Here is a 23,698-nt window from a genome sequence, read left to right on the forward strand (position 1 = left end):
AAATAGTCTTCTATGGAAAAATTGCAGAAGTGGGGGCCGGCCCCGTGGCCAAGTGGTTCAGTTCTCTCGCACTCCCCTTTGGTGGGCCAGGGTTTCACTGGTTTGGATCCTGGGTGTGGACCTAGCACCACTCATCAGGCCACACTGAGGCAGCGTCCCACATAGCACAACCAGAAGGACCCACAACTAAAATATACAACTATGTACTAGGGGGCTTTGGGGAGAAGACGGAAAAATAAAAAAATAAAAATTTTTGAAAAAAGAAAAATTGCAGAAGGGTAAACCAGTGTGAATCAAAGACATGACCCAAACTTAAGTTTAATTATTTTTTTATTTTTAGTATTGTTTCACCTCTATTCTATGGCTCAGTAATCATAGCCACGGCTACAGATTGTACTGATCACCCTTCTTGTTTCTAGGGGGAAAAGTGAGGGGACACCACAGTCGGCCATCGGTGGGGATGGAGAGTTTGCGGGGCAGGCTGCTGGCATCTCAGTGCCACTTCTACTCGTTGCATCTGTGGCTGGGACAAGTTACAACCTGGCTTTGGTTTCATCAACCGTAAAACGGGGATAACAGCAATAACAATACCTACCCTAAAGAGTCATTGTGAGGATGGAATGAGAGAATTCATGTAAAGTGTGTTTGAATAACACCCTTTAGAAAGGGTCAAGGAATGTTAGGTATTACTATATTGGGGTGTGCCTGCCGCGGCTATTGTTCCATGGATGGTAAATACAAAAGCAGTCTGTAAATTATATATCCCTAAACAGCAGAAAGATTTTTTTAAAGTATGTTGAACAACCAGCATCTACAAAAATCTGTGTCATAATAGAGGCTTCTGGGAGACTCTGTGGCATGGAACAATATAATTCAACAAATATTAAACACCAAATATATGTAAGACTCTGTGCTTAGTGCTGCACAGGATACACCTGGGAGTAAGACACAAAGTTTAAAGTCTAGGAAGCTAGACAAGGCAGATACACGCACTATTTAATGAGACAGAATATGATAAATGCGGAGAGCTTTGAGAGTTTAAAGAGAGATGGTATGAGGTGATCCATTTGGGAAAGAATGAGGAGAGGCGTCCTTGAGTCCCGGGTACTTGTCAGAGGTGATTCCAAGGTTTCGCTGAGAGGAGAGTGAGGCCCGGGACAGACTTCACACCTCTTCTGCTTCCCAGCTGTGTGATGTCTGACACTCATGTTCCTCTCTCAGCCTGACTTTCCTTTTCTATAAAATGATTATTACAATCCCTTATAGGGCTGCTCTGGAAATTACAGGGCAGGGATGATCTAGTGCTCAAAAGAGCGATTATCATTATCATTATCTAGAGTACAGGTTCTCAATCTTGGCTGCATCTTAGAATCACTTGGGGAGCTTTGTAAAAATATTAATTCCCTCCGTTCCACCCCAGATCAACCAAATCAGAATCAGAGGGTGACGCCCAAGCAGCCGGCCTTTTAAAAGCTGCCCCAAATGATTCTAAATACTGATCTAGATCCTTCGTGCTCAACTGTGGTGCATGGTCCCTGCACCCCGAGCTGACAGTTTGCTAGAAATTTGGGTTCCCGGGCCCACCCCGGACCTCCTGAATTTGCATTTTATGACTAGATTCCGCGGATCCTAAAGCCCCCTGCAGATGTTAAGGCTCTTGGTATGCAGACCACACTGAGTAGTAACAGAGAAGATCCAGCGTACGTACCACAACCTCAGGAGATCCCCCTCCCCCGCCCTTTGTTTCCTTCTGACAATCCGAAAAGGGGAACAAAGCAACCACCTGAAATATGCGGAATTGGCACGTGTGTCCTAACAGCCCTTTAACATGTTTATGCAACTTTACACTTAGCAAAAACCTTTCACGTCTCTTACTTCACTCGAACCTAATGAAGAAACAGCCCCGGAACTTAGGCATCGTTATCCCTATCTCACAGCTGGAAAGAGGTCCAAAAGCCCCGATGGCTCAGGATACCCGAGGCGGCAAACAGAGATGCTAGGACAGGAACCCAGGCAGCGCCCTATCAGCTTCTCGGCGGATGGCCTTGGACTTGAATTGGCAGCCTCAGAATTCTACTAGATTTTTAATTCACACGAGAAAATACTAACTACCCTCCACTAGTCAGGACGGCAGATTTATTAAAGCGCTCCTGCGCCCGCTAGCGTCGGCTACATCAGCTTTCGACCAATCCGCAAACTGCTGGCACAAGGAGTTCTCCTCGGCCTCAATAGCGTTTCTGCGCATGTGCCATCACCTCCCTGGAGGAAGAGCCTTTTCTGCTTTCCCGGACTTCCGGGTGGTACCGGAAGTGGCTAGGGGGCGCATGCGCCGTGTCTCGCGGTAATTGGGCCGTTTCCTCCGCCGGCGTGAGGAGACCTGGGCTCTCGGGAGGCTTGGTCGCGCTTCGCCCTCGCCGCCCCCGCGCCGCAGCGGTCTCGCAGCCTTCCGCGCCCCTCCCGCTGCAGCGCGACGCCCAGGTAGGCCCGTGCCGCCTGCCCTCGGGGCCGCCGCCATGGCGCGCCCGGGCCGGTCCCGGGCCCGGTCTCCCGCGGCGAGGCTCTGGCGCGAGCGGGCAACCGACACAGCCCCGGGAGACGCGAGGGCGGGAAGGGCCGTCGGGGCACCCCGGGTCTGAGCCGGCGTTTGCCTTGTGGGGAAGCTGAGGCCCGGGAGGGTCGGGGAGCCGGTGGCGGCGTCTGCCGGCTGGGCCCTCCCCGCTACGCGCCGGCTGCTCCTCGGAGGGGCCCGCCCGACCGTTGTGCGTGGGGCGTCCCTGGGCCTCTCCCCGGCGGCTGTTCGGCTGCCTGCGGTGCTCTCGCCGCTCCCCGAGCTGAGTCTCTTTGTTCTGTCTCCTCCGCCGAGTGCTCGTTGCACACGCGCCCACATGCTCCCACACACGCGCGCGCGCACACGCTTCCCCGGCGGGGGTCTGTTAAACGGGGCCGCGGGCCTGTTGGGGGCGGACCCCGGCGGCTCCCCGCCCTCGGCAGCTGGCCCTCTCCCGGGAAGACGCGGGCCGCAGACCGGAACTCCCAGATGGTGGCAGGTGCCGTGCAGAAAGCGGGGACGCGACGGGCGGGCGCGGGTGTCCCCTTAGGGAGGCAGGGACGCCTCCGAGGAGGCGACTGTCTTTAAAGAGATGCTTCTGATCGCTGTGTCGAAGGAAGACCTACAGCCATAACCCGTTTACGGCGCCCTTTTTGGTGGTTTGGGAAGTTGAGGGCCCATCGCCACGGTGCAGTTTCAGAACGTTTCCAGCACGCCAGAGAGCTCTCAGGAGGCTACTCTTCCCCTGGGAGCCGAGGAGTGAAACCCAGACAGCCGGCGGCCTGGGGGAGGGCACGTCATCCCAGGCTGCAGGCTGCAGGCTGCAGGCTGTACGCTGCAGGGACAGCTGGAGGAATGCGCCGGGGGGCGGGCGGGGAGCTTGCTTGTTGATGGGCAGGGGGAGATCGTCAGAGCTGGGGTGCCTCGCGGAGAGGGAGGGCGGGAAGGGGGGAGTTGGAGATACGTGTGGGATGTGTGAGAACTCTATTATCTTTACAATTTTTTTGTGAAAACCTATCCTAAAATAGAGAATTTATTTTTAAGAAGTACTCTGTTTATTATATATTTAGATCACTTCCGGAGAGGAAAGTCTGACATGAAGCCATTTAGACTGTCTTATTTCTCTTCTGTGACTTATCTTTATATTGTCTCTCAGTGATATTTATTACTTAAGAAAGGACCTGTTCTTAACGTTTTCCGTTATTTTTTAGGGCCAAAATGAGTCTGTTTGGAACAACCTCAGGTTTTGGAACTAGTGGGACCAGCATGTTTGGCAGCACAACCACAGATAATCACAACCCAATGAAGGTAGTACGGAAGCTTCAAGGAGTGTGTGGACAGTGCAGGCCAGGCTTTCCCGCTTCAATGACAGTGGGAGAAACCCAGATGGCGTGGGAACCTCCTTTGGGGTGCAAGCTCTGAAACTTTGTCTAGCCCGCTTTCTCAAACCCTGGAGCACAGAAACTGTGTGTTCCCTGGACTAGTGTCCTGTTCTCCCTGACTTTCTGGGTCACTAGAATCCCCTGAGGTGCTTGTTAAAATTGCACGTTCCCGGGGGCCCAGCCCACAACCGTTGAATCAGAGTTTCTACAGGGGAGGGAGGCGGCCGATAACTGGGCGAGAGTGAACTGGTGGGCCGCTGTTTGGGAGACGTGGCTGTGGGCATGTCGTTCGGAGTGCTGCTTCGGTCCCAGCAGGGCTAGCACTTTCCCTGGCGTATTTACTCCTCCCCTTTCTCATCAAAGTGAGAAAGGTCTAATGCAGTTAGTTTCTGAGCATAAGGAAAGTCCACCATGGGGTGTTTAGAGAGAAAAAAAGCAGTTTTGAATGAAATTGTGATGATGCATACATTTTAACATTAACTTTCCCCCCAGGATATTGAAGTGACGTCCTCTCCTGATGATAGCATTGGTTGTCTATCTTTTAGCCCACCCACCTTGCCGGGGAACTTTCTTATTGCAGGATCGTGGGCTAATGATGTAAGTGCTCCTAAAATGCATGTTCTATGCGTCGTCTCTCTTTGTATGGGCAAGGTTAGCTTTTCTTTTGGCCCCATTCTTTCCCAAGTGAATAAAGTAGAGCTAAGGCTTGTTCATGGCTTTTTTTAAGAAATCAGTTTTGAGGGTGTGAACCCTTCTGAATGGCAGCCCTCCCGTGTTGTCGCACTGTTTGTTAAGAAAGCCAGCTTGTGGGCATAGCTCAGGTTCCTAGTCTAGTTCTGCGTCTGGAGGCGTATGCCCAAATCACATGAAGTCTTCATGGAGAGTGAATGTCGTCCTGACGGCGTACCTGAATTGCCCTTCTAGGCATCCTGAAAATGTTCTTCCGGCGTATGTTAAACTTTTTCAGCTTTAGATAATAGCACACATCCTGCAGAGACATTGTACTTGCCAAGAAAACTAAAAAATGTATGAAAAGAAAGATAAAAACTTTGGTGGCAAAGTAAGCAAAGGACATGAGGAGGCCTTTCACAGAGGAGTGCAACGGGCCTGTCAGAGTCAGCTGGGGCCACTCAGTCACACTCGTGATCAGACAAATGGAGATTTACAGGATAGACACTTTTTTCCTTTCAAATTAACAAAAATAAAAAGAATACTACCTGGTGCCAGTGAGGATAAGCTGAAACCTTGCAGATACCGCTGGTAGGAATGTAAATTGGCACAGCTCTTCTGGAGGGTCGTCAGCGATATTTGTTGGAAATCCTTAAGTTTATTCCCTGGGTCTCAGTGATTCCCCTTCTGGGTCTGGAGGAGGCTCTCGATAATGTGCCTGCTATGAGCTGTCTGGATTGATCTCCACACCTGCTGAAGCACTGTGAACTCGCTGTCGTCTGCGTCTTCTGAAGCAGGATGTGAGGCTTAGGGGAGTCCAGTCACTGGCCCAGGTCCTGTGGCTGAGTGAGTGGCAAAGGGGGATGCTGATCGTGCAGTCTGGCCCGGGCTCTGTACTCTGAGCCAGAAGCTCATACTGCCTCATTTCAGAAAGTCCTCGTGCAGGTGAAAATGTTGAAAATTGTAATACTTAATAGTAATGATAATTTATGGTATGTCTGTGTGATGGAATACCATTTTAAGAGTTTTTGGAGGGGCTGGCCCCATGGCCAAGTGGTTAAGTTCGCATGCTCCACTTTGGTGTTCTAGGATTTCGCTGGTTCGGATCCTGGGCATGGACATGGCACTGCTCATCAAGCCATGCTGAGGCAGCATCCCACATGCCACAATTAGAAGGACCCACAACTAAAGATACACAACTGTGTACCGGGGGACTTTGGGAAGAAAAAGGAAAAATAAAACATCTTTAAAAAGAAAAACAGTTTTTGGAAAAGATTTCAACCTGTGACCTGCTACTGGGAGGCTGTTGGGGGCTGAGGGGAGGAGAGCAGTAGGGGGAGGAAGGTAGTCATGACTGAGCAGGTTTGCTGTCTACATGTAGTTTCTTGAAAGATTTCAGCTGATTTGCTGCTGAAAAACAGAAGAGGGGCCAGCCCGGTGGCTGAGCGGTGAAGTTCACACACTCTGCTTCTGTGGCCCGGGGTTCGCGGGTTTGGATCCCTGACACGGACCCATGCACTGCTCATCAAGCCATGCTGTGGTAGGCGTCCCACACATAAAGTAAAGGAAGATGGGCATGGATGTTAGCTCAGGGCCCAGACTTCCTCAAAAATTAAAAAAGAAGACTGTTTAATGGCACATAGGCTAACAATGCAAGTGAGAAAAACTGCAATTAAAAAAGTGAAGATACTGACAATACCGGGTGGGTAGGGGGCTTGTATCCGGGCTGTGAGGTGCTCTGAGGCTCCTCAGACCTTGCTGCTTCTGTCTCTTTAAAGCGAGAGGAAGCGCTGTGGAGGGGTAGAAAGTGGCAGAGCTGCAGATGTTACTAGAGGAGGAGATCCCGTCTGGGAAGAGGGCACTGAGAGAGAGTTACCAGAACCTCATCCTGGTGGCCGACTACTGTAAGAACAACTACATACAGGCTGCAGACAAGAGAAGAGCTTTAGAAGAGACCAAAGCCTGCACAACCCAATCCCTAGCTAGTGTTGCTTATCAAATAAGTGCGTTGGCCAACAATGTCCTCCAGTTGCTGGATGTCCAGGCCTCAGCTTTGGAGAATGTCATCTTCCATCAATCATATTTCACACACTGTGGACATTTCGTAAAGAGAAACTGGCTTGAAGAGAGATTGGTATTTTGACAACAAACAAGAATACATCAAGAACTCACAAAATAGCACCCACAAATATGGAGCGCCCTGTAAGGTAGATTCGGAAACCTGTTGACTGTACAGTGCTGGGTGATGGGGACCATGGTGTCGAGCATGGAAATAACCAGCCTGCAAGAACTGGCACTCTATCAAGAACAAATCCTCCTACTCAGAAGCCACCGAGTCCTCCCACATTAGGCGGGGAACGCTGGGGCAGAATACTCCTTACAAAACCCTGGAACCTGTTAAACCCCCACCAGTTCCTAATGACTGCGTGACAAGTCCTCCTAAGCTCGGAAGTCAGCATAGTCCAGGCAGGACAGCTTCAAATCAGAGACCGAGGACACACAGTGAAAGTAGTGGAGGAAGTGGAAGTCGAGAAAACAGTGGAAGCAGCAGTATTGGCATTCCCGTTGCTGTGCCTACACCCTCACCACCCACTGTTGGACCAGTCAGTTGCTGATAGTCCAGCTCCACCACCCCCACCCCCACCAGATGACATTCCCATGTTTGATCACTCTCCACCTCCGCCACCACCACCTCCAGTGGATTATGAAGATGAGGAGGCTGCGGTGGTTCAGTATAATGATCCATATGCAGATGGGGATCCTTCTTGGGCCCCCAAGAATTATATTGAGAAAGTTGTGGCAATATATGATTATACAAAAGACAAAGATGATGAGCTATCATTTATGGAGGGTGCAATCATTCATGTAATAAAGAAGAATGACGATGGCTGGTATGGAGGAGTCTGCAATCAAGTGACCGGTCTCTTCCCTGGGAACTATGTCGAATCAGTCATGCACTATACTGATTAAATTCTTTTGCTTTTAAAGTAGATTCTTACTACTCAGTCATACTGTGGGACCATTATGGCTAACAGAATTGTCTTAAGATGTCTTAAAATGTGCCCATATTTTCAGGATAGGCTGTTTTATTGGTATAATTGAATGTCTACCTGTAAGCATAAATCTTGGAGGCAGTTTGTGTATTGCTAAATAGCAGTTCGTATGGGAGGCTGTCCGTAACTGATCATGCTTATGTGCTTACACGTTGTTACCTTGAGGACCAGCCTAAATATTCTGGGGGGAGTGGGGTATAACATTTAACAAGTCATGGTTCAGATTGTACCATTACATGTTTCAGTGCAGCATGGTTACTAATGCTGTGTCAGACTAATATTAAAGTCAGAAAACTTAAAAAATAAATCAAAAAAAAAAGTGAAGATACCGTGTAATCTGCTTTTTGAGGACAATATATGTACGTAGAAAGACTGAAAGCACACTGAACTATTAACCATATTATCTGTAGTCAGATTAAGGTCATTTTTACTGACTTGTGATAAAAAACTTTAAGTAAAATGCATTACTTATATAATCAGGAGAAAGATGATATAAAAAATCAGAGTAAACTATGCAGAGAAGAAAGATCAGTTTCCCCTTTGGTGTAGATTCTCTGAATGGTAATGGATAACGTTCAACTTTAGTAGACAGTTATATCTCATAGATGTGATGAGAAAATTATCTGTGGTTTTAAATATAAGCAGTAGAATTTGTATATTTAATAGCTTAGGAATAGGAAAATAGCTACTTGCATATGCTTTTCAGTGGCTTTGTTCTTAAAGTTAATTAAGTTGATGTGAGGAGTCCGATTATATTTAAATTGTATCCCATTCGTTATTAGATGTGCAGTGCATGTGATATATCATTAATTGCTGTGTTTGCATCAATTTGTTTCGTTACTGTAGGTTCGCTGCTGGGAAGTTCAAGACAGTGGACAGACTATTCCAAAAGCCCAGCAGATGCACACGGGGCCTGTCCTGGACGTCTGCTGGAGTGACGTAAGGCTCACGCAGCTTCAGTGTTTTCTTCTACACAGTGTAGAGTGTAATTCGGAATGTTTATGTGTTTCTATTTTTATGTAACTCAGAACACAAATAGCATGTGTGTGTGGACATTATACCAATTCTAAGTTTCTGACTGTAAATATAGTAGTTTATTGATGTTCCTAATGTAGCAGTTACCTTTCGTCATGTTAGCTTTAGTTGGTCTCTCTGAAAGCCTTTCTTGCATTAAAAAATCCATTAATTTATTGACATGTTTCCTTGAGCAAGGGATTAGATAATTTCTTGAAGCCTTTCCTACCTCTAAATGTGCCACGACCTTATGTTGTTTTAAAACTAGAAGTTTGGGGCCAGCCCCGTGGCCAAGTGGTTAAGTTTGCGAGCTCTGCTTTGGTGGCCCAGGGTTTCAAAGGTTCGGATCCTAAGCGTGGACATGGCACTGCTCATCAGGCCATGTTGAGGCGGCATCCCACATGCCGCAACTAGAATGACCCACAACTAAAATATACAACTGTGCACTGGGAGGATTTGGGGAGAAAAAGGGAAAAAAAAAGAAGATTAGCAACAGTTGTTAGCTCAGGTGCCAATCTTTAAAAAAAGAAGCTAGAAATTTACTATCCCAGAAAATAAATCCTATGGAAAAAATTAATCCTTTTCCATTACAGGCATACCTCATTTTATTGCACTTTGCAGATACCGTGCTTTTTACAAGAGCCTCCACCAGCAAAAAAATTACAACTTACAAAAGGCTCATATGATGGTTAGCATTTTTTAGCAATAAAATATTTTTTAATTAAAGTATGCACATTGGTTTTTTTAAAGACATAATGTAAACGTAACTTTTATATGCACTGGGAAACCAAAAAATTTGTGTGACTCCCTTTATTGCAATAGTCTGGAACCAAACCTGCAATATCTCTGAGGTATGCCTGTATTAGACTTTTGAGGTGTTTTGATTTTTTTGAATTCTTTTTCTTTTCTTTTTTTGTGAGGAAGATTAGCCCTGAGCTGACATCTGTGCCAATCTTCCTCTATTTTGTATGTGGGATGCCACCACAGCATGGCTTGATGAGCAGTGTGTAGATCTGCTCCCGGGATCCAAACCCATGAACCCCGGGCTGCTGAAACAGAGTGTGTGAACTTTAACCACTATGCCACCAGCTGGCCTCTGTTTTTTGAAATTCTTTTTCCTCTCAAATCCTGAACGTCAGCAGTATAAGTAAATGTGTTCAAGTTTATTCAGCTCTGAGCTTTTCTTTTTTTATCCTTTTGGGACGAGTGTGGGTGATTGGGGAGGGTTTAGTGAAGGGACCATTTCCGAAGGAACCAACAGGGAGTGAGGTACCTGTGGCAAGTGCAGCGAGAGCTGCGGCTGTGGAGTGGCCCCCAGGCAGAAGGGGAGGGGCCCAGCCTGGCTCTCCTCCCTCCTGCCTGTGGCTGACCTGGGAGGAGGGAGGAGACAGGCCCTGATGGGGTCAGAGGCAGGTGGGTGCTCCTCCATGCTAAGGAAGCTGAGCCTCGAGGCCCTGCCCAGGCCTTGTGTGTATTTTTTTAGTCATGTTAGATGTGATTTGCAGACAGTAAAATTGAATCTTTTTAGTGTATGATTCTGTGAGTTTTTAGAAATGCGTAGGGTTGTGGTCAAGAGATAGAACAGATCCTCAGCCTCAGAATTCCCTCCTGCCCTTTTGTAGTCAAGTCTCAACTCCCAGACCCTGGAAACCACTGATGAGTTTCTGTCCGTGTAGTTCTACCTTTACCAGGATGTCGTATAAACGGAATCCCGTGTGTAGCCTTTTGTGTCTGGCTTCCTGGAGCATCATGCAGTTGAGGTCCCACAGGTCAGGTCAGCAGTGTGTCTTCTCACTGCTGAGCAGTGTTCTATTGCGCGGGTTCTCCTGTGCACCGTCCACCACTTGAAGGACATTTGGGTTGTTTTCCATTTTTGGTCATTGTGAGTCATGCTGCTGTCAACATTTGTGTACTGGATTTTCTGTGAATACAAGTTTTCGTTTCTCTTGGGTGAATATCCAATAGCGGGCTTGCTGGGCCGTATGGCGAGTGCATGTTTAACTTCAGGAGAAACACCAGGCTCCTCTATTTTACATCACCATTTTTATTTGCACCATACATTTATGTAATTTTGTTTATAAATTTATTTATTATAAATAATAAATGATTCTACTATTTATAAATATTTTGAATTGGTTCAGGAGCCATAGTTGCTCCTGTTTTAATCACTAGCTCTGAGAGTGATTAAAGTCCTTTCTGTTGTTTGTATTCCTGATAGATTTGATTGGGTTATTGTGAGGCTAATAATAGATATATGAAAACAGTTTAAAAAGTGACACGTTTATTACAGATACAACTTATTTTTAATTTGCCTTATTGTTAGTTTATGGAAAAGTAGCAGCTCAAGTAGATTTTAAATGTTTCTAATATATTTTGCCTGTCTTTCTTTACTGATCAGGTAATGGATCAGAATTGTAAACTTTCTTATAAATTATGGTAAGAAATAGACTTAACAGATACAGGAGTTCTCTCGCTCAAATGTTACTGAGTGGCTGTTGGCATTTACAAAAATGTGTACAGCTGTTTCCTCTCTGCGTGTTGTGCCCCCATCCAGTGGAGGACTCCGATGTGGGATGGAGAGCCCCAGGCAGTGAGCTGAGTTCTGAGAGAGGCGCGAGGAGCGGGGCTGGGTTGGAGGGAGCGCAGAACGCAGTGGAAAGGTTTGGGAAGGGCGCCATGAGCCTTTCACAGAAGAGGCAAGAACTGAGCTGAATCTTTACAGAAAAGTAAACCATGTGCCTCTAGCTTTTTGAGCATTGTCTGTCTCTTCCCGTCCAGGCCTAGGTTCAAATTTCAACTCTCTCCTCTGCTTTTTGACTTTGCCAAGTTCTTAATTTCTCTGAGTCTGTTTCCTCACTTATAAAATGAAGATAATAATGAAAATTACAACCGATAATAGCGTGATTTAATTCAGCAAATAATTATCAGGCACCTATCATCGTGTGCCAACCACTGGGAATGTGGTGGAAATCACAGTAGCCGAGGTGGGCGAGTCTTCTGTGCCCATGGGACTCCTGGTCTCTTAGGACAAACACCGAAACAAGGAAGAATCTCAGACAGTGGAGTCGGGATGGCTCGGTTAAGTCTACATAGTGACTGGCGTGGGGCCCGTCAGGAGGTGGTTGAGGGACTCGCTGGAGGCATGTAGTAGGTGAGAGGCTGAGCCTACACCCAGGGCTTCCTGGCTCCAGGGCCCATCCGCTTGGCAGCCTCCCTCCTGGGGCTCGCGGGAATGCGCACCAGCCTGGGAGGGGCGGCCTTCAGGGAGAGGAGGGCGTATAAGCGCAGGAGCCAGAGCTCCTGTGAGGCGTGAAAGCCCAGCGTGGTGAAGGCGGTTCTTTGGCAGTCCGAGGACACGGCTCATTGTGCGGCCCTGGCAGGCAGACCTTGGAGCAGCTGGGCGGGCAGCACTCAGCTGTCGTTCCTCCACCTGGCCCTTTGGTGGCTTAGCTTCTAGATCTGTATGTGCGCTGGGGTCTGTATGTCCGCTGGGGTTTGTATGTGCGCTGGGGTCTGTATGTCCGCTGGGGTTTGTATGTGTGCTGGGGTCTGTATGTCCGCTGGGGTTTGGCGTGCGCTACACCGTAGTGCTGCTTATGGCTGGGAGGGTCGGCGTTTCTGACGACATGGAGAGGCCACGGTTTCCCTCCGCCTCAGCCTTCCCTCCAGACGGCGATATGTTTCCAAGGACCAGCAGAGTTCTCCTTATAGCTTCGTTAATGGAGAAGCAGATTTTCTCCCTTTTTTCCGATAGAGGACTGGTGACTTCAGTTGGGAGCAAGTTTTTGCTGGGGGAGGATGGTAGTGAATCTCTTTTGAGCTATGAAACCAGAAAGGAAACAGTCTAGGCCAGGGATCAGCAAACCGTGCTTCATGGGCCATAACTGGGCCGTTGCCTGCTTTTGTAAATAAAGTTTTATTGGAACTTTAGCCACACTTCTTCATTTATACAATGTGTGTGGCTGCCTTCAAGCTGCAGTGATAGTGAAGGAGTTGCAGCAGAGACCTTTTGACCTGCAGAGACTGAAATATTTACTGTATAGCCCTTTAAGAAAAATATTTGCTGACCACTGGTCTAGACTTTCGATTCAGTACTTTTCCTCTCATTTTAAGTTACCTTGTGCTTCTTCTGTTTGACTGACCTACTGTATGAGTTCTGTACGTGAATATGTTGAAAACTGTTACACGACTGCTAATTTTTTAAGCTATAGGTTCTGTAGGACCGATGACTTTTGTCAGTTAGTGTAGTTTTATTGCATGCATTTGGAATGCTGTTAGATATTGAGCTGAACAAAAGTCATGATTTAGATAGAGATATAGATATATACGGAGAGGGGGAAGAGAAACAGTAAATGTGACGAAACGTTTACCCTGGTGAATGCAGGTTTATGGGCACTGATTGTATTCTTCTAGCAACTTTTATGAAGGCTTCAAATTGATGAAAATCAGAAAAGATTTTTGAAGTGGCCCCTGGTACACACATAGATACGTGCTGTACAAAGGCTGTTCCTGGAGGGTACACAGTGGCCCGTGGCTGCTCTGAGGGGTCAGCGGTAGGGAGAGACGTGGTTTTCACAATATAACTTTAAGTACCCTTTAAATTTTTTTTATCCTGTTTATGTAGTAGCTCTTAGAAAAATAAATCAATAATAAACAATAGGGCTGAAAGTGTGTTTTATATATGACATTATAGTTTGCAATACACTAGCCCCCCAAAAATTGGAAAAATAAAAATTTCGAAACAAAACCGGCCTCATTATGTTCGCCCTAATATCTAAATGTACATTTAGAGATTTTATTTTTCTTAGAATGAGAGATTTTCTCCATTTTATTTTAGGATGGGAGCAAAGTATTTACAGCATCATGTGATAAAACTGCCAAAATGTGGGACCTCAACAGTAATCAGGCGATACAGATTGCACAGGTATAGAAACTCACCCTCTGCAAAGAGGGGGGCAAGGCTGGTGTGCGGGGGGGGGATGACTCTTCAGTTATAATGACTCTGACGGGAAAAATGCAGTTTGACTGTACCAAATCAATTGTACTTCAAAAATAACACCAGTTTCATAACCATTCACATTCTCACTAGCATTTCACAGATTATTCTGTCATGGGTCTTCCATGTATGTGTAGATGAGGATGGCGTCATAAGGAGTTAGTGACACAAATCTATTAAAGAAAATGTCACAGGTGCTCCTCAGTGTTGCCGTGTGTGACATCCAGCACTCGTATGTGACTTGCCTTGTTCCACTGCCTTTGGTCACCTGTTCGTTCCACGAGTGTTTGTTGAGTGCCTGCCATCCACCAGGCGCCAGCATTGAGGGAGAGGCAGCCGTGAGAGGGCCACTCCCTCATGGCCATGGAGCTTTTACAGCCTGCTCAGGGGCCACCGCAGGTGCTTGTGTGACGACCGCTAGGAAGGGCAGAAGGAGTGAAGAACCTAGACCCAGAGGCTCTGACTGTGAGGAGGGGCCTCTTGACACTGAAACATTTTCAGAAAAGTGTTAGCTACTCTGAGTCACAGTGCTGGGTGCTAGATGCATCTCCTCGATCTCTTAACTCTGCCACCTTAGAGAATAAATGAAACTGGTGGAGTTCCCTACCAGTTATTTCTGAACCTCTCCTCCGAGGGAGAGGCTTACTTTCTCTCTCACATACTAGTTAGTTATGGGCAAAATCAAACTCAAGTTTGTTAGAGTGGAAGGTAGATACTTGTTCTGTGTTAAATTGAGTATTTTGGTCGTGAGGAGGGGCTAAAATAGTCCTTTGGGTTTTGTTGCGTATGCCCTCAGTATTTAAGTTAGTTCCTCATCCTTGAATTTCTAGAATTAAAGCTGTTGAGTGCCTTGTTATGTTTACCTTCATCGGTTTTGGTTTTGTCTTGTTGAAAGCATGATGCTCCCGTTAAAACCATACATTGGATCAAAGCACCGAACTACAGCTGTGTGATGACTGGGAGCTGGGATAAGACCTTGAAGGTATGGTCTGCTGTCAGACTGCACGGCCCGCCCAAGGCTGGCGTTTCTTTGTACACTGCTTGTGCTTTAGCTCTGAATGGTCACTTACTGCCGGCTTTTTTTTCTTTTAGTTTTGGGATACACGATCCTCAAATCCTATGATGGTTTTGCAACTCCCCGAAAGGTGTTACTGTGCTGACGTGGTAAAGAACTTCTACCTTCATATATATTTTCTTTAAACAAATAGCGTTTCTTACCTTATAACATCTTGCTATTAGAGGGTAATCTAAAATCCCTGAAACTTCAACACTAGACACAGGGGATATGGCTCAGATTGCCTCAGTCATCTTATAAAGCAGGAGACTTTTGTGCTGCATCTCTTCCAGAATTCCTCAATACTGGTGTCATGTTTTTTGTCGCTTGTTATTTGAGCATATGCAGATTAGCAACATGCCGTCAGTATATGACGTTTATGGTATGGCTGTGGGAAACCTGGTAATAACTTTGTGATGTCCTACTAGATTTTGGGGGACTATCTCTGAGTGGGAGAGAAACTCAAGAACTTTCTCCATCTGTTTAGTCATGTCTTAAAGTTTTATACCAACGGCCCAGTAATTCCACTTTTAGGATTTTATCAGGAGAAAAATAAACCTTTAGATGGTCTGTGTTCTGTGTACTGTGGTGAAACACTGGAGGTGACCTAACAGGCCAGCAAGTCTGCAGTGGTCAGCTGAGCCCTCTGGCGGGCTCACTCGGGCACATGGGAGAGGTGCACGCTTGGAGGAAAGGGCACGAATCCTTAGAGCTTTCCACACTCACCTGTGCATGTACAGTGCTCAGAAAAGACTGGAGTAAAATGTACCATACTGCCAACACCACTTAGCATTCGAAGGGATGCTGTAGCTGGTTTCATTTCTTCTCTCTTCCTCAGTACGTTTTCTAAATATGCATGTCTATTACAGTTTTAAAAAATGAGTCTTTTAAGAATATATGAATGTTCTCCTTTCAAATATGATTTCTCTAGGTTTTCATGAAAAACGTGTTGATATCATTAGATTTTTAAACTTAAAAAAATTAGCTTATTTTTGTGACTAAAAAAATTGATCTGGTGCTTTGGTATGAAAGAAGCACACTCCGTCATTTTAAGTATGTCTCTGCTTTCCTCCACTCCCTAGATATATCCTATGGCCGTGGTGGCAACCGCGGAGAGGGGACTGATCGTCTACCAATTAGAGAGCCAGCCTTCTGAGTTCAGGAGGATAGAGTCGCCACTGAAGCATCAGGTGATTCTCAGTCGGGCCTGGAAGCGTGTCTGTGGCCCCTGTCGTTTGTGGTCAGTGCCACGTGGGGGGTGCAGTTGTACTTCAGAAACCCAGAAGTATTTTCGTAGGGGATGATTTTAAGGATGCAAGCACAAATATTTAGTGAGTACGTACTATCCATTTCTGGATGAGCCCCAACTTACCTGTCCTCTCCAAACATCCCCCTGGATAGCTGCATGCTGTTGAATGAAGTTGTGCATCTCATGGATCGGTCCCATTATCAGTTCACAGCTTCCAGATTCAGCTGTGCCTTAGTTGTGCCCAGACAGTTTTCTCTTCAGCTCGGTCTTCCACTTGCCATGGACTCTTAGATCCCACATCCTCCTCCAGTACCCCCTGGATCCCTTTTTCCCATTGCAGTCAGCCGTATTGCATGAGCTTTCTTACCTCCCACTCATTTCTCACCCTCCTCTGTGGAGACTGCTGCCCCCATTACTTCACCGAAACTGTTTTTGGCATGGCCACCAGTGGTTTCCTCATCAGTAATTCCAGTGGATACTGATCAGCACTCATTTTACCATAACAGGGCCTTAGCATAATGCTATTTTTACGTGTTCTTGAACATTATGTCCTTGGTGTCTTTTTTTTTCTCCTTCTCCCCAAAGCGCCCCCCGCCCCCAAGTACATAGCTGTGTATTCTAGTTGTAGGTCTTGTCCTTGGTTTCTCTTGTCCCAGGCTCTTACGTCCTGCCTCTCTGGCTGCTGCCGCATCTGTCTTGGAGGTTCTTGTATGTTGAGGTCCTGCAGGTGCCTGCCCTTGGCCGTTGCCTTCTCTGCCTGAGTGAAGCCTCACCCCGCCCACTGCTGTCGCTGAGGCGCATCTTGTGGTCTGGAGACTCAGACCTCCAGCAGACCTCCCCTCTGCCCCCCGACAAGGACATCTGCAGTCTGACGGCTCCTTTGCGTGTCTTCCAACAGCTCAGCCCAGAGCTGTCCCACATCACACGCAGGAGCACTTTCTGCACATCTTGAGTCATTGTCACCTCTTCTCAGGCTTCTCCCTGGCTGCTCGCCCTAGTGCTACAGATATCTAATAGATGTGGTAAGGAATTGCTACCTTAACGTGTGCGTTACACGTCTGACGTACACGCACATACATATTTTACTTACTTTGTCTTGTTTTGCCTCCTGGAACATAAGCTCATGAGACCGGAGACTGTTTTCTGTACTCATTGCTGCCTCATTCCCCGCCTCTGGTGCCAGGCCTGATGTGTGGAGGCTTCTGTAAACGTTTGCTGAGTGAACAGCCAGTCTCACCCTGCTCCTCCCTGCCACCTCACCCGAGCCTGGGCCTTGCCGTGTGCTCCATGTCTCATTAAGCGGGCCCTCCGCTGCTTAGCTGTCTCAGCCAGAAATCTAGGCATCATCCTCGATCCCTCCTCCCTCCTTTGCTCTTCTCCTGCCTCGTTCATCTCTGGGCTCACTTCTACCCTGCCAGTGTTTTGGAATCTGTTTGTTTCACTCCCTTCTTACCACCACTTCTAGTTAAGTCTCTTTCAATGATTGTGAGAGCTTGGATCTTTGCCTTCCTTCCGTCCCTTCTGCATCCATGAGTCAGGGGCTCTTTCTTGTAATTGCGCATCTGGTCTTGCCATGCCCCTGCTTAAAAGCCATCACTGACTCCTCAGTTCCTTTCGGACAAATCCCAGACTCCTTGATAAAACCTAGGCTGGTCTGGCTTCACTTCCTGCCACCCTGTGCCAGGCAGTCTGGCCTTTCACTTGTGAGGAGTGCCGTCAACCTTGCGTGGGCCGCTGTGCAGTGTGTTCTTGTAAATGGCACCTTCTGGAGTGGTGCGGTTCCTGGTCTGTGCGCCAGGTGTTAAACTCTGTGCTGAGCACAATGGGTACAGCCTTGCCGGCCATAGTTCCTCCTGACCTCTAAGAACTTACAGAATTTTGTCTCTTTTCCTTAATTCTTTTTCTATTCACAAAATTAATGCACTTACTGTTCAAAAAAGAAAAGCAAATGGTGCAGAGATAGAACTAGCCTACACTTTTCCGCTTACTTAGGAAATTCGCATACTCTAGCATGTATCATGATAACCGAAACTGCTCTTTACCTTCTCTTGTATGGCTTAGCCCCCAGGCCCTGATCCAGCTCCAGTGCCTCCAGAGCTCCTTATAGAAGCCAAAATGTCCACTTCAGGCAGAGTGGTCGTCCTCTGGGTTGGGCCAGGTTGTCATGACTGGAAGGAGGACGTGAGAACCCAGATGGACCTGTCCCTGCTTCTCTCCCCCAGGAGGCTGGGCCCTGGGCTCTTTCTGTGGGATCTTCTATAGAGTCCAGGGGGCCCTCCTTTGGGCCCCTTCAACTCAATGTTGGATCAAGTGCAGTGTCTCCCTTCTTGTAGCGTGTTTGCAGTTTAGCAAGTGCTGGCCCAGCTGCTGTCCCACTTTACCCTTGTTCCCCTGTGATTGCCAGGGAGACCCTACTTCCCTTTTCCAGTTGGGGAAACACAGGCACAGAAACATGGGGTGACTTGCTGGAGGGCATCCACCTCGTCAGTGGAGGGTTAAAACTGCAGTGCCTTCCTCCCTCCCCAGGAGGGAGCCAGCACCAGCCTAGGGGCTGGGAGGCCCTGAGGACCACGTGCACTGCTGGAGTGACAGCAAGGCCTTCCCCGTGGCAGAGGGAGAGCAGCAGCTAGACAGAAGCACAGTTTATTCGTAGAATCACGTGGCTGAATTCAAGTGGTTATTCAAATTAGAAAATAGTGCTTAGTAGAGGAACAGAAATACCATGTTTGAGTAATGTCTTTCTGGTTCTTCTAAAACCCAAAAATGAGGTGAAAATTCTTTAACTTCACAGTAGTTATGCAATCTTATATTTTACATGGTGATGATATACTTTTTTTTTTTCTTCAAATTGTAGCATCGATGTGTGGCTATTTTTAAGGACAAACAGAACAAGCCAACTGGTTTTGCTCTGGGCAGCATCGAGGGGAGAGTCGCTATTCACTACATCAACCCCCCAAACCCGTAAGTGGGACTCAGTCGGCTTGCAGATTTTCACTTGAGACTTTTTTTTTACAAAGGAAAACTTAGTTGGGGCTTTGTTTTTCAGTGCCAAAGATAACTTCACCTTCAAATGTCATCGATCAAATGGAACCAATACTTCAGCTCCTCAGGACATCTATGCGGTATGTTTTTAGAAACTTTAACCTTGAGAATACGTCTAGAAACTAGACTTGGAGGTGGTAGCTGAGTCATTATGGGATCAGAGAAGATCACTTTGTCATTGTGGGGGTTCATGTCCGGCGACAAACGGCTTATGCCGTAGGTTTCAGTTTTCTGTTTTTGTGAACATATTGACTGTCTTCGTTTTCTCACTGTTGATTCTGAATGTAAGCTTAGGACTTTGGGGAGGGTCTTCCACCCGCTCAGTGAGTGCTGGTGGACAGTTGATACACTTACTTAAAACTGAGGAGTTGCTGTTTGCTAAAAAAGGAAAGACATTTTCCTAGGTTCACTCCTTGGTGTCGCTCACTATATGCTTGTTAACTTCTGCTGCCCTCTGTTCATGACAAGAGACGACACACGGTTCTGGGCTGGCGCCTGACGGAGGAAGCGTGGCTGGTTCCTCCTGTGATCAGCCAGCAGCTGCTCTCTTGAAATGTGCATGTTGTTTCCTAACTGCAGTGGGGGGCACGCACTGGCGAAGACCTGACTTCTCCTCCCTCTGCTGTCTCCGCTCCTCCTTGTACGTGTCACTCCTTGCAGGTAAATGGAATCGCATTCCATCCTGTTCATGGCACCCTTGCAACCGTGGGATCTGATGGTAGATTCAGCTTTTGGGACAAAGATGCCAGAACAAAACTAAAAACTTCGGAACAGTTGGATCAGCCGATAGCAGCTTGCTGCTTCAACCACAATGGAAACATATTTGCGTATGCTTCCAGCTACGACTGGTCGAAGGTGAGAATTCCCAGGCCCGCTGTGGGCTCTCTGGGTCGGAGGGCCTGGGCTTGAGTTGAGACTCTTCTCCGGACTTGCCTTGTGTCCTGGGGCAGGTCACTGTCACCTCACTGTGGAAGGAAATGGCAGGGCCTCCCTTGCAGGTTGTGGGGACTCAGAGAAAGCACGCGTGTTGAGCCTTGCCCTGGGAACCCGCCCCCCAGAAGCTCTTGGTAAAGACAGGTGAACTGGAGGCCGCCACTCTGGAAGAGTGTGGTCGTTCAGTGATGTTGCGGTTGTTGGGAGAGGGCGAAGTGGGCACGGCAAGGGGTGGGGCGGGAGGGGTCAGCAGGGCCAGGGCATGGAGCTTTTGCCCGAGGCGTTCATTTTTGTTTGTTTGTCATTTCCGGGGGGAGTGAAGGGCTGACAGGGTCCTGGCTGCATTTTTGAGGTGTCTCAGCATAACGGTAGAGAGAGCACTTAGGTGCTGAGGTTCCAGACCACTGCAACTGAGGTTCCTGACTGGAGAGGTCGCCAGCTTCGCCCAGAGAGGCTCTGCCTCCCCCTCCGTCCTTCTGTTGGTTTCCACACAGTCCGTCTTCACTGGCCTGATCTCCTTCCGCCTGTCCCCTCCTCCCTCCGAGGTTCCCTCCCTCCATTCTGCTCTTTTCTGCCCCTTCTCAAACTCTCTCCTCTCCTGCCCACCAGCTCCTTCCCCTCTGTTGGTTAGCACGCACACTTTGGCCTTTCTAAAGCAAGCCTGAGGAAACCTTGTGTCCCTTTCTGTTAAACTTGTCCAGAGTGGTTAACACCTGCCCTCTGCGCTCCCACGGCTTCTGTTCCCTCTTCAGCCCGCTGCAGGGTCCTGGCCTCCTGGAACTGTAGTCAGTCTCGTTGGCTGACATCCTCGTTGTCTAGTCGAGAAGCTTCCTTTCTGTGTGTGTTGGGTACTGTGGTCCATCCCTTCCTGCATCCTTCACAAACCTCTCTCCTTTGGTTTCTCTGGTGTTTCTGTTTTCTTGTTTATTACTGCTTCTGACTGCTCCTCGCCATCCTTTGCTAGCTTCTGTTCTCGGCGCCTCTTAGAGGCCAGCCTTCCGCCGGCTTCGCCTGACTGGCTCTGCGTAGGCTTCTTCCAGGCATGCCTGCATTCCCGCGTAAGCTGATGACTTCGCCGTTTCTAACTTGCTTCCTGACTTCGTTCCCCACTTCCCCTATCCCAGTCCCACCAGGGTGTCTGCACCTGGGCGTCCCCTAAGTCCCTTAACTTAGGAGACGCAAATCCCGCTGCTTTTCCCATCCCCGTCTCCTTTTGTCCCCCAGCTCGCCGCTTCTCCGTGTTCCTCTGAGTTAACCGCCGCCCGGTCACTGGGGTGTAAGTTCTTGTGTCACCTTTGAGTCTCTCTCTCTCAGAAGAGCTGGGCAGTCACCAGCTCTGTCCAGTCTCCTGTGATGCGTCTTGCCCGTTCAGCACATTGCTATGGATGCTGCTCTGGCCTGTGGGAGTATGCACGCTCTCTGAGCTTTTGCTTATGTGGGCCTTTTTAAGCAGCTTTACTGAGGTCTAATTGAAATGCAGTTAATTGCACATATTTGAAGTGTGCAGTTTGATCAGTTTCAATTTCTGTACATACCCATGAAACCATCACCACAGTCAAGATAACATTTTTATCTCCCCCAGAAGTTTCCTGTGTATCACTATAATCCTCCGCCCCTTCTCCAACCATTGATCAGCTTTCCGTCACTAGAGATGTTTGCATTTTCTAGAATTTTATATAAATGGAGTCATATACTATGTATTCCTTTTTGGCTGGCTTCTTTCACTCGGCTTAATGATTTTGAAGTTCACCCATGCTGTTGAGTGTTTTAGTAGTCTTTTTCTTTTTCACTGCCAAGTAGTGTTCCATGGTGTGGCTGTACCACTGTTTGTTTATCCACTCACCCGTGGAAGCCACATGCTCAGTTTTGCAGAGTGCACTTTTTTGGCTCTGCCTGGCTGGGGTGGGAGCTACATTGTGGCTTGAGGCCTCAGTTTCCCCATGGGGCTCTTCAGTGGATCTCCTCTTCTTCAGATGCTCAGCCTGCAGCTGCATTAAAACTCTGCGTTTAACTGACATCACACTCAGGGCTCTCTGCATTGCAAGCATTGAAAAAACAGTAGTAAATTGAGACAACTGAGAAAGCTCGTTGCTTGGAAGGCTGCTCAAAATGAATTCATCTGAGCAATTAACATCAGCTCTCAGTGGCAGTTACTTAAATTATTATCTTTTTAATTTTTAAAAAGTTGCTTCAGGAATTTTCCAGTGTTCTTAGTTTAAAGCCAGTTGCCTCCAGCATGAAATCATGACCACGTGTGTTAATGTTATGTGCTGCTGCTTGAGCACAGCCTTTAAGAGCAGCTGCAGTTCGCACATCATAATGAGAATTAACCATCTCAGCACATCTGTCCAGGGATGAAAATAAAACGTCATTGCAGTACAGGTGGCAGAGTGCACCCAGAGGCCCTTCGGGTCACCTGAAAGTCCCTCTTACCTGCCCTGCCCACTGCACTCCACTGTCTTCCTAAGACACAAATCTCTCATGTCACTGTCATTGTCATTTACAGCCTTTGTGGCTGCCATTCCTTTTCCCTCTGGGATAATGTTCAAAGGCCTCAGTCTGATGTTCAGAGCCCTTTATAAAGCCTGGCCTGATCCTGGTTTTCCAGGCTCCCCTGAAGTTACACAGGCCCCCCTCCACCTCAGCGCAGGCAGGAGCAGACACACCACCACTCCGCGTACTTCCACGTCTCTCTCCATGCCATGTGGGATGCCTCGTCCCCAAGACCTCGCTCCCTGAGGGCCGTCGTCTTGGCTTAGAGTGCTGGTGGCTTAGAGAGTCTTGACTCGGGAAAAATAGCTATGTAAAAGGTCGTCCAAGTGGGACATGAAGACAACTTCCCACCAAGTCCTTAACCTTTTCTCTGAGGCCTATGCTGTTGATTGAAGTGTGGTTTTCTTTCCCTCCATCTGCCTGTTTTTTTCCCCTGGAGGAGAGTTTATGCTTCACGGATGTAGCACAGGACTTGGCATATAAAAAGTGCCCATAAAATGCTAACTTTTGCTTTTTGAAAATAAGATCATTGTGTTTTTTTCCCCTTTAGGGACATGAATTTTATAATCCCCAGAAGAAAAATTACATTTTCCTGCGTAATGCAGCTGAAGAGCTAAAACCCAGGAACAAGAAGTAGTGGCCAGAGACTTCTGGGTTGGCCAGAGTTGTTTTCTCTCTGCTCTGCCTCGTCTCTGTACGAATTGGGTCCCAGCTTTTGGTGGGTTGTAAGCCATGGAGAAAACGACGCTATTGTTCAGCAGTCAGGAGCCCCGCCAGCCGCGGCGACGGCCGTCTCTCCATTCCACTGCCCGTTACAGACGTCCTCTGTAACTCTAAGGAGACTGAAGTCATTACAGAAGTTAGAGTCTTGTGGGCCACTGCCAGGTATTTTGCAGCACTTCATTCGGCCGTGTACATGATAGAGAACATTGGGAAGCAGTCTGTGAACCTGTACTGTATTTTGTAATAAAATATTTTGACGATTGCCTACTAGCTCCCTTTGTCCGTCTCTCCTCTTGCCCACCCCGTAGGCTCTGAAGAGGTCATCCCGCTCAGCAGCATCTCTGGGTTTGCTGTGTGGTTTCAGATGCCTTTTGGGAAGTGCGGAAACCCTGCACCTTAGGAGAGAGGGAGTCCTGAGTTGTGGTCATGTCTGCACGTGGAGTGTGTGGCCACAGCCTCTCCAAGCGTTGGTGGCGTTTGACCCTGTTCTTCTTTTGCTTCCTCCCTTCCTGTCTTTAACATGCCTGCTGCTTTTCGCTTCT

The 23,698-nt window shown here is 47.7% G+C and overlaps 1 protein-coding gene and 1 pseudogene across 2 annotated transcripts; both read left to right on the forward strand.

The window, feature by feature from the left end:
• The first annotated feature begins 2,286 nt into the window (after nt 1–2,286).
• Nucleotides 2,287–23,426, forward strand: RAE1 (ribonucleic acid export 1). 2 transcript variants are annotated; one of them, XM_008514040.2, is made up of 12 exons: nt 2,287–2,478; nt 3,760–3,856; nt 4,423–4,527; nt 8,499–8,591; nt 13,504–13,590; nt 14,558–14,644; nt 14,755–14,826; nt 15,799–15,906; nt 18,820–18,926; nt 19,012–19,087; nt 19,668–19,862; nt 22,984–23,426. In XM_008514040.2, exons 2-12 carry the CDS (start codon nt 3,767–3,769, stop codon nt 23,068–23,070), a joined length of 1,107 nt encoding a protein of 368 aa, XP_008512262.1. In that variant the 5' UTR covers nt 2,287–2,478; nt 3,760–3,766; the 3' UTR covers nt 23,071–23,426. The 2 variants fall into 2 exon arrangements, with proteins under 2 accessions (XP_008512262.1, XP_008512263.1); XM_008514041.2 differs by having other exon boundaries at nt 2,468–3,047.
• Nucleotides 6,480–7,713, forward strand: LOC103547054 (abl interactor 1 pseudogene; annotated as a pseudogene).
• Nucleotides 23,427–23,698: the final 272 nt, after the last annotated feature.

This window comes from Equus przewalskii, chromosome 21 (genome assembly GCF_037783145.1).
Source record: "Equus przewalskii isolate Varuska chromosome 21, EquPr2, whole genome shotgun sequence".
Classification (NCBI taxonomy): Eukaryota; Metazoa; Chordata; class Mammalia; order Perissodactyla; family Equidae; genus Equus; species Equus przewalskii.

Bases quoted from the DNA above. Each gene is read 5' to 3' on its own strand.
- RAE1 (XM_008514040.2), top strand. From the start codon at position 3,767: ATGAGTCTGTTTGGAACAACCTCAGGTTTTGGAACTAGTGGGACCAGC. The intron at 13,591-14,557 runs GTATAGAAACTC...TCTTGTTGAAAG, and splicing joins AGGCGATACAGATTGCACAG to CATGATGCTCCCGTTAAAAC. The intron at 15,907-18,819 runs GTGATTCTCAGT...TTCAAATTGTAG, and splicing joins AGTCGCCACTGAAGCATCAG to CATCGATGTGTGGCTATTTT.